We start from the raw sequence: 10,839 nt of genomic DNA, 5'->3' as shown, positions 1-10,839 counted from the left end.
AACAAAAAACCTAGTGTAAACATGGTACATCCAACAGCTAGATATATTAACTTATAAGAAAACCATTCATGTTTATCTGGTAAGATCTGTCTTTTTGAACTACCCTCTTAATACATACTAATTAAAGCAACATCCTTGACAGCATCCCCTAACTGGCAAATCCCAAGGTGTGTTAAAAATTAACAGGAACATTTCCCAGATGTCCTCAGCTAGTTATTCTTAAGACTCCTGGGCGGAAGTTATAAAGCCCTGTTGCATGAAACGGAATGTTGCACAATGCTTTCCCCTGCTACAGACGGTTACCTTTTATTATTGAGACCAAATAACTTACATGAGACGTTCCAAAACCAAACATTCTTTAGACATATGTTTTCTGCTTCACGCTGCACCACTCTGCATCTAGCAATGGCCGATCAAACACTAGCTTTGGTTGTCCTTTATTTTGTTCCTCACATGAATAAAATACTGTCCATTATCTTCCATAGGTACAGCTACTTCAAATCTCTCAACCTCCCTGAATCAGTCACATTGTCCAACTTGTACATTCATTATTTTGACTTTTTTTCCATTTTCATCCTTGGCTCATACATTGATTTTCGGTGCCATTATAATTTCCATGTATCTGTTTGACTGTAAATATTTCTTGTCCAATATCACTTTCACTTCCATGCAACAGTCCTGGTAAGGTACAGGTGCACCTAAAAGACTCATTTTGCTATTCAGATGAAGAAAAGGTAAAATCTACAGCTATCAGCAACATTTTGCTATACTGCATGTGACAGCATTAATCATTATGTACAAACACTCATGCAAGAAATGCAGATGTGGATGAACTCTATAGCATAACAAGGTCCTTTAGCTAGAAGCTGGCTACTTTCACACTACTAACCAGGACCAACTTAGATGTATCTTGACACCTGTGATTTTTCAGGCAATGATCAGCTTTTTACTGTCGATCATAATGGGGGTGAAGTACACTGTGCTGGACATTAGGAAAATGTATTCCTTAAATGTTACCAAAGAGTTTTCACTGGACATAAAATTCCCCCATCATACTTCCTTCAGTTTGAAGTAACGATAAAAACTTTATTCTTCCCACACATTAGGAACAGATCATTAATAAGTTCAACATATTGTCTAAAAAGATCAGGTTGTCCATGGAATAATGTATTTCATTTAATGAATTAGGACTTTAATCTATAAATAATTAAGTTTTTACTCTTCTCAAACTTCTCTGTCTTTGAAACAACTTATGGCCACTCTGACATAATACACCAGCTTTTTTACCTTTTTCATCCTGAAAAACAAGGTCTAACCATCAATTTCAACATCATACAAGACTCTGCCTGCTAACTTTGTTATACTAATCATATAATCTTTCTCAAGCTCCAAGTTGTCTCACGTATTTGAGTTTCCTAACAGTAAACTGAAAGTTTACTGAAAGATGTGGCCCTTACAAAAATGTACCGCTTGTGTTTACTTCATAATGTTTCAGGGTTATCCTTTTCTACAACGAGGAATGAGGATATTTCTGTCTTTGTTCTTGTATCATCCAGGAAATTGGCACCCACAGTAATGAGATGAAGCCTACAGACACCTAATTTTGTTCAGAGTTTATCCCAGTGTTTCACAAAACCCAGTCGACTTGGCTAACACCAGTATTTACCATATTCTCCCTACTTTTGATGAAGGAACAGGAAGGATTTCTCAAAAAAGTCATCTGACTCTCTTGGTTTCCTTTGTAGGCCTCTGCAGTTTTTCACCTTCTGGAGAATGGAGTCTGTGACTGTCTTGCTGTTGCCAGAAATGATCATTATCAAAGCAGCTTCTCACACTTATTCGTTTTCCCAGTCTCACTTTGCTCCTGGAAGAAAACAAAACTTCCTACTGTCTACCTGACCCTTAAAGAACAGCTCAACAATCCTTGTTAGAGGGGAGTCACTGAGGATGAGATCCATCTTCCATGCCATGGCTGGCTGAAGTGAGGAAGCACTCCCAGGAGGCGTCAACACTACAGACCTGTTCTCCCACAACTCCCTAGGGATCTGTCCCTGGGTCACTGTTGGACGAGGATAGAGAATTTCACTGCTCCCAAACCCACATGGTTTGAGCTACGCAAAAGTTTTCTTTCCTCTATTAAAGTTTTCCACTAAACTTCTATCATGTCTTCTTCCAGGCAATCCTTGCGAGCCATCATCTCAAATGCCCCTCTGTGTACCTGCAATGTCACACTGCTGGAAGACACCCTTCCCATTTTCTTATTCTTGTGGTAGAAGTTCTCCTATCCATTTATTTTTATGCTTCTTCTGGTAGACCACATTCATCTTCCCTGTCCAGTTTCTACAGTTCAATCATTTTATACAATCCATTTCCTCAGTCTCTGTTGCTGGCACCAAACAGAGCTTTCTAAGGTCTCTTCCAGCGCACTGCAGGGCACTCCAGACACCCTGCCAGCCCTCACTCTCCTCCAGGTGCTCAGCTCCGCCGACCCCCAGCACCTGCATCCATCAATCCGCACTGGGCATGAGCCAGGGGGACGTCCGAAACCTGCTAATTTTTAGTTCTGTCTGAACAAACTCCCAGTGATCTTACCTAAAAGACTCATTTTGCTATTCAAATGAAGAAAAGGTCAAGTGAGATGATTCTGCCCCTCTGCTCTGGTGAGACCCCACCTGGAGTTACTGTGTCCAGCTCTGGAGCCCTCAGTATAGAAAGACATGGACCTATTGGAGAGGGGCCAGAGGAGGCCACAAAGGTGATCAGAGGGATGGAACGTGTCTCCTGTCAGTTCAGGCTGAGTGAGTTGGGGTTGTTCAGCCTGGAGAAGAGGTTTCAGGAGACCTTATTGTGGCCTTTCAGTACTTAAGGGGAGCCTATGAGAAGGATGGGGACAGACATTTTAGCAGGGCCTCTTGTGGTAGTACAAGAGGCAATGGGTTTAGACTGATGGAGGGAAGGTTCAGGCTAGACATGAGGAAGAAATCTTTTACACTGAGGTTGGTGAAACACCAGGTTGCCCAGAAAGGTGGTAGGTGCCCCATCCATGGAGACATTGAAGGCCAGGCTGGATGGTGCTCTGAGCAACCTGATATGGTTGAAGATGTCCCTGCTCATTGCAGGGGGTTGGACTAGGTGACATTTGAAGATCTCTTCCAAACTGAACTGTGACTCTCTGATTCTATAGAAGGCAAACAGAAACCGTGCTGTCCAATCCGAAGACATACTAAGGGGCACAGCAGGCCCTGCTCCCCACTGCTCCGTCCATCGCGACACCCAGCCACCAGCTGAGGCCCCTTACTTTCCCCGAGCAAGCACCACGAGAGGACCAGCGTGCACGCCACGGACACCCGCGGGAACCCGCGATAATGCCAACCCACCGCCTTCCCTCCACCCCACCGCGGGACCCCGTCACGCCGTGCGCATGCGCACAGGCCCCGCCCCCAGGGAGCAGCGCAGCGAGCGGGGCCCCGCCCTTCCTGCCTGGGAGGGACGGGACGGGGGCGGTGGCCGGGGCCAGACGGGAAGATGGCGGACCTGGAGGAGCAGCTGTCCGACGAGGAGAAGGTAGGGGTGGGTGGGGTGCTGCGCCAGGCCCGGCCGTCTTGTTGTATGCTGGCTCTCTGAGCCGGGAGGCTGTGGAGCGCGCTCGGCTCTTGCCGCAGGGCTTGCCGGGCCTGTCAGTCAGGGGGCGGGAGGAGGGTCGGCGGGGAAGCCGAGGGAGGGAAGGGCTGGACCGGCCGCCGCGCCGGCCCCGGCGCATCTCCCGCCGCTCCTTGTACGGTGCGGGCCCGGCGGGGGCGGGGCCTGGCGGCCGGTGGAGGCCGCGGCTGCTGTGCCGGGTCCTCGCTGCCGCCCAGGCTGTGGGCACGGCCGCTCCCACTGCGCGCCGGGGGGACGCTGAGAGGGGACGGTGGGGAGAGGCAGAAAAGACGCGGGGCACTCTCCCTTCCCCTTCCTCCATCCACACTTCCCGTTTCCGAGGCCTCTTGCCGCTGCCCGCCGGCTGCCGGAGCACCGGCCCCGTCCGCCCGAAGAGCGGCTCCGTGCCGGCCCTGCCCTGGCCATCCCTCCGTGTCACCCCCGCGGGCTCTGGGACGAGATGGGATACGGGAGAGGAGGGAGGGTGGGGGGTGAGGAAAGCTGTTCTACTTCCTGTTAGGAGGCGATAATTGGGGAAGTGTAAGGTCAGGGAGCAGAGGGTCTGGGTTAACAAGATGTACTGCAATCTCTTTTTATGCCAGTTGCAAACTTCTTAGATTTAAGACAGATATTTACAGAAAAACCTCTCAAGGAGCAGGGTGTCTTGTGAGACCTCAGTTATCAGTGCTCTGTGTCTTCCTCCGCTGGATCCAGCCTCATGGCAGCTGCCTGTTTCAGAGCCAGGGTGTGGTGGGTTGTGTATATGCTGCTGGTGTCTTTATGTAATGCACAGTATTATTCATTTCCGACTTGAAAAATGTAGGTTTTCATGGCTGTGGAAGCTGTGAGGTGACTGAAATGTGGGAGACATCAAAGAAATGATGTTTCAAACTTATCTGAAGTTATAAGAAGGATGTCTAAAATGTCTAGTTATAATAAGACAGATTTTCTGCATGTTTGAGATTAGTAGGACCATGTTTCAGAGCTACAGATGCGCTATACATAATGAGATCCATAGCACTAGGATCTCACTATTTTTTCCCAAGAGGCTTTAAGACTGTGCCCTCTTCTACCTAATTTACATTCAAATACTGCCTCTCTGTTGGTACAAGTAGTAATGGAATCGGGAAGTATATGTGGTAATCCATTATTTTTTAGGCCCTTAAATACAAGTCACTCTAATCCAATATGCTATTACTAGAGGATATGCTTGAAAATACTTAGACCACAAGTTATCTTGGCATCACAGAACAGCTGAGGTAGGAAGTGGCCTCCAGAGGTCCATTTTGTCCAACCCCCCTGCTCAAGCAGGGTCATCTAGAGCAGGCTCCTCAGGACCATGTTGGCTTTTGAAAATCTCTGAGGATGCAGACTCCAAAACCTCACTGGGCAACTTGTGCCAGCGCTGGGTCACCCTCATTTCATTTTGTGCCTGTTGTCTCTTATCCTGTCAAATAACAAAAGGTAAAATGGCATTTTTATCTTGCTTCTGTATGATATGCAAAGTGCTGCCTGTGCTTTTGTGACTGATGGAGTTAAGTTCTGAACTGTCTTCTAACCCTTAAGTCCAATTTTTCTGTTGTGCCCAAATGGGTGCAGACCTTCTAGAGACTTTTCCTGCCTTAGTAAAAGTGAATAGGATCAGTACTCTTCCATTGTACGTTTATATTGATTCCTTTGTCCCCTTAAGTCCCATATAAAATTGATTGTCCTATATGAGTGGTATTTTCCAAGCCTGGCAGTATATTTTATTGGCCAATAAAGCAAAGATGGGTAACACTGCAGACTCTTGGAAAAGCAGGCAAATATCCATGCAGATCTTGTGATGCCTTCAGTTTTTAATTCTGATACATTTATATAGTGCTATCATTTTACAATAAAAATGTGTACTACTAAAAAACTTTAATCATTTTACAATAAAAATGTGTACTACTAAAAAACTTTAATCATTTTCTGATGGTATTAAACTAAAATCTAGGTAATTTTGCACTCTAAATCGATTAAATAGAAGACATTACTTAGTTTAGAGTAAAATATTTTTTGGGAGAGTCTAAGTTAATGTAATTTTAAGTGTGACAGATTTGCCCTCTACTGAGCTGCTAGATGAATACCGGATGAGGAATTAAATTTAGAAGTCCCAGTTCTTAATACATATGGAGATCCTGGACTGAATTTCTTCAGTTTTAATTAATTCATGGTGTCTCAATTAACACTTGTTATGAAAGAAACTGCAAATATTTTTGAAGTTAAGACTTGTCAAACTCCATAAAAATGTTATCTCAAACATTCAGTTTTACTGAGCTAAAAAAAATCAGCTGGATAGCATTTTGAAAAGCACACCCTCCCCACTCATCCAGTTGGGACTATAAATAAATGTAGGAGTAGAAACAGACAGACAAGCATTCATTTTCACGGGGAATAAAGCACATTGCTCCTTTATATACTTTTCTCCCATGATACAGAACTGACACTATCGCAGGCTGACACAGATGGTGGTAGAGTTTTGTAGGTAATTTCAGTAGAGACATAACTATAACACTAATCAAAACTGCCGAGGAGGAAAGAGGGTGAACAAAATAATTTGATTGTACCAGACACCTAAGGATGCTGTAAAATAATAGTAAGAAGTGAAGTGATGTATTCCTAAGTCAAGTTCCGAAGGGTCTTTGATTCATGTCTTGCTTTGACGTAAGTGTTGCAAAGACAGTATGTGGTTCCATTTGCAGCAGCTCTGTCTTCCTGTTGCTGTCTAGTAGTCAGTCTAAGATGGCTATGTTTAGCTCTAGTATAATTCAGAATTAAAACCTGCAGTGTGTAGTGTGAGAATACAGAAATGGCATGAATTGGAGTAGTGGCAAAATGGGCAGTTATAGTTCAGGTAAAGAAGCTCTGAAACCAAGGAAGGAGAAGAATCAGTTCCCAGGAAGAACATTATTTCAATAGGCACGATTGAGTAGCTGGTTTCAAAGCCAATTTTGTTCCTTAGATTCACATTTTAGCATGAGATTTTTGAAGTGTTGCTTATCTTTTAAAGTCATGATAGTAAATGTGAGGATACATTTTAAAAAACTTTATTAAAAGAAAAAAATCTGAGAACTATTTCTAGTAAATATGATGTGTGAGATTTGTGAACATCCAAAGATCTGAAGTTGGGCCATTGCCACTGAATGTTACTGGCTTTAGCATCCAGTACTAGGGATTTTTGCAGTGATAAAAACAGCTTTTGTGAAACAGTGTTTTGTAGTTGCTTTATTCACATAGGACACTGAAATTTTGGAAGCTCTTAGGTGGAAAAACAAAAGTTTATACTTGTTTTGGTCTATAAATAAAAATGAGGTGTGAGAGGTAGAAATCTTGAAGCCCTGAACTCTTGAGGGAGATAGTGAACGGAAGTCATCACTTCTGTGCCCTTCCTATGGGAAATGCATCCTCACCTAATAGGTCTGGAATGCAATAACTCTTTATTTATTCAGCATATTTGCAGTAGGGTTTTTTTTTTTTAAGTCTAGTAAGCATTTTTTTTGCAATTTCATTTTGTTCCAGTTTCTGTACAAATTGTTTTCCTACCTGTGGTTATGTCAAACTAATAAGCATATATAAAAATGCCTTTAATGAGCATATTAGTGTGTATATAAAAGCTACAATTTACCTACATTATTATAGGCAATGATTAATGGAAGGTACTGATTTTACTGTAAAAGGTGCATTTACTAATGTAAATATTCATTAGCAAATAACAGTGCAAATGCCAGACAAGACTTAAAACTATTTAAATCATAAAACTAGTGTTCTGCAGTCCATTTTTGGTGACTCAGGGATATGTTTAGTGTGGATTTTGTTGTGTTTTTTTTTTAATATGAATCCTGTTCTCTACAAAGCGCAGGAGTTAAATAGCTCTACTGTCGTCTAGCTAAAACCTGAGAAAATCAGGAAGCCTTTAGGTTGGAAAGGGGAGACTCCTTTTAGGGAAGAATAACACATCACAATTTTTAATACAAAAATTAGCTCTTGCATTCCTTAAAATGCCAAGCGTATAAACATGGGAATTGTTGAACATGATTTTAAAAAAGGGACCACACCCTTCAGTAAGGTTCTGTTTCATTAGTTCCCGTTGATCGAGAAGGCATGTTCACTAAGGTGGGGTTTAACAGGAGGTCAGCTTGCTGTAATTAGAGCAAAACTTCCAATGAGGAAGTCCTCCTGTTTGTGAAAAGGAGCCAGTTTAGCTGCCAGGTGCATTGGGTAGCTTTGTAACTTAAGTTAGGTGTCAGTACCTACAGATCAAAGTAATAAAGGTGTGTGTCTTACACCAACAAAACTGCAGTTTAGGTTTGTCAGATTGCTTAAGGAAAGCTTGTGTCTTTACGCAGTGCCTGAAATGAAAAGTCTGTGCCGGTGAAATACATTCTTTCATGTATGTAACTTTGGCTTCAAAACATAATATGATGATGACAGATCTCGCCTGTACTCACAAGCCAATGCGAGAGGTTCAGATTCAGGTGTTTCCTTAATGCAAACATAATCCTTTATCCTGAAACTGCTTCAGAAGTGTTAGCAGGTTTTTTTGACAGGAAAATATTGCTTTTTTTTTTAGTCTTTGCATGTATTACAGCTGCATATGTGCTCTAAATCATTAATTTTGGAAGGATCTTGAATTCTCACTTTTGGAAGTACTCTGATTGAGACATGGAGACTATAGATGATTAGAAGCAGAATGTGAATAGCCTTTTGTAGGTATAATTGCACTGTAATCTGTAAGGTCAATTTAAGGTAAAGTTTTGCAAGTGTCCTTAATGTTATTTCTTTGTAGTTCATCAGTGTACACTTTGTTTTATATTTAAAAGTGCAGCTTTGCTAATGTGTCTAGCAGGAGAATCTTATGAATTCTCTGGTTCTTGTTATATTTAAATTTGGAATGGAAATTCTGTAACAGGTTCTGATGGCAGGTTGAAAAACCTTTAATAATGAAATGTGAAATAAGTCAGTTATTGTTTAAATGTATCTTCTATTTAATTTACTACATTATCAAAGTGGTGAAATTTCCCTTTTTTCCACAAGTGAAATGTAACAGAAGTTGTGTGGAAGGAATTGTTTTTGCAAAGGTGGGGTTAAACTCAATGGTTACACTTCGATAACATTTTGAGGAAATCCTTTAATAAGAATGAGGAAGCTGGGAGTGCTTCTCAGAGTGACACGTAATTCTGAATATAGCAGTCCTCTCAAAATTAAGATTTTTTAGGTACATCCTAAGATACCACAGTGTGTTGACTTGAGCTAGGAATTAGTTTTTTAAAAAATGCATCAGTACCCTTGAGATTGAACAACAGAAATTGTAATTCCTTGGTTGTGAAATTACAGGAGGTGTTCCACATGTCTGAAAAAATGATCATATACTGTGTGTATAACTGCAGAGAATAACTTCATTTATTCGTGGAGTCATACAGGCTGGAAGAAACTTCTGGAGGTAACCTGAATGCTTCTTGGTCAAAGCAGGCCAGCAGAGATCAGATTTCTTAAGGACTTGCACTTTGAGTTTTGGGTATCTCCAAGGATGGAGAGTGCATAGGCTCTGACATATTGCAAAGTTTAGCTACACTCATGGACAAAAACTTTTCTTAATATTTAATTGTTGTGTGCAGTGCTGCTTGTTTCTTCACTGTGCACCTCCATAGAAAGTTATTAGGCAAAGCAAAATTGCCTATTTTTTACAAGCTGAAAATAATCATGTGAAGCTTAAAGATGAATACAGATAAAATCTCTTAATCCAAATACAAGATCAGTGGTTTCTAGAACTGCAGTTTGTATATTCTTTTGTTGTTAGCAGTTTGAAGAAATTTTATACTTTTTTGTGGATTTTGACTTTTATAATGTCACAGAATGTTTGAGTGGACCATCAAAAACCCTGTGCTTGTTGCCTCTGTGCTCACAGAACCCTTGCAGAAGCTTCCTATCCAAGAAACCTCATAGTTTAAGTAGATAAGAGAAACAAATTGAACCAAAAATAGAGAAGAGTAATAGAAAAAATTGCTGACAAATCCAGTAATGAAACTGGAGACAATAATTTGTGATATAACAGGGAAGATTCTATTGCCTACCAACACTGACATCAACCTACAGTTCTGCTGTGAAATACCATCTTCGGTTCATTGCAGTTTTGACAGACAAATAGGAATAGGATAAGGATTTTAGCCATGTTATTTAGTGAATAAGTATTTTTCTCAGGCAGCACTGTAATATTTCCTTCCCTTTTTCTGAAAGAAGAATATAAAGGAATATGAACTGCTCATGCAAAAATGAAAGCAGATTTTTCAGCATATGGAAATTACCTTTTTTATCCTTAACTAAAGAAACTTCTGAAAATGTAAAATGTTTCACTTTCTTAACAGAAGGCATTAAAACTTTCAACCTAATAGGTAACTTTAAGAGAGAATTTTAAGATACTGGAATTGGGGTGGGGGGTGTACAGTTAAGGTGACACCTTATTCTGTGACTTTTAATAAAGGAATTTTTCATAGAGCAAGCTCTGATCTTGTTCCTTTTCTCTCCCTGCTGCTATTGAGTCCAAGCTTGGTGTCCTTGGAGTATAAATAATGAACTTGGAGCAGTAGGAAGGATCACTTTAAAAATTCAGGCTTTGTGGTAGAAGAATGCTTTGCAAATGTGAACTAAGTGCTTTTTAGGTTCTAGTAGTTACCACTCTCTAAAGACTGCTGAGGAGAGAGCTGGTTGCTGCAAGAGAGGAGCACATGTTGGGCTGAGAGAACATCTCGATTCTGTATATGGGAGACAATTCCATCAGTTTCTTTCTTTGTGAAGTCTTAGCCATTTCTTATACCTTTTACTTTTCAAACAGAAGGTAATGTTTTACTTTTCAATAAATGTAAAATTATACTGCTCTTTCTATTTTCAATGAATGACTTTTGCACGGAAATTCTGGGATTTTTTTTTTATTATGCTTGTTATCTGTTGTCTGTCTGTTACATAAGCAAAGTACGCAATTGCTCAGCTTCTGAAGGTTTTATGGATAATATTTACTCATAAATTTACATCAGACCAATAACTGCATTAAACCTTTGTCAAACCATATGAGATTTCTATTTAGCAAAGGGAGTGGTAGTTCCTAGCATGCTTTTCCCAAAGCAATATTTTGTTTCTTGGGTTGATTACATATGTTGGGGTTTGACCCTGCAATGAAATAGG

The 10,839-nt window shown here is 41.0% G+C and overlaps 1 protein-coding gene across 1 annotated transcript in view; it reads left to right on the top strand.

Moving 5' to 3' along the window:
* Positions 1 to 3,509: 3,509 nt before the first annotated feature.
* CAPZA2 (capping actin protein of muscle Z-line subunit alpha 2) overlaps positions 3,510 to 10,839 on the top strand; it is a gene marked incomplete at its 5' end in the record, with an annotated part of 30,039 nt that continues 22,709 nt past the window's right edge. The window contains one exon of the mRNA XM_080349950.1: positions 3,510 to 3,564. Within this exon, the coding sequence (XP_080206076.1) occupies positions 3,526 to 3,564 (39 nt within the window). The remainder of the gene's footprint in view (positions 3,565 to 10,839) is intronic.

The sequence above is a fragment of the Nesoenas mayeri genome (assembly GCF_963082525.1).
Source record: "Nesoenas mayeri genome assembly, chromosome: 1".
NCBI lineage: Eukaryota > Metazoa > Chordata > Aves > Columbiformes > Columbidae > Nesoenas > Nesoenas mayeri.
Note: the sequence above shows the minus strand (reverse complement) of the source record. Positions and strands in the feature narration are given on the sequence as shown.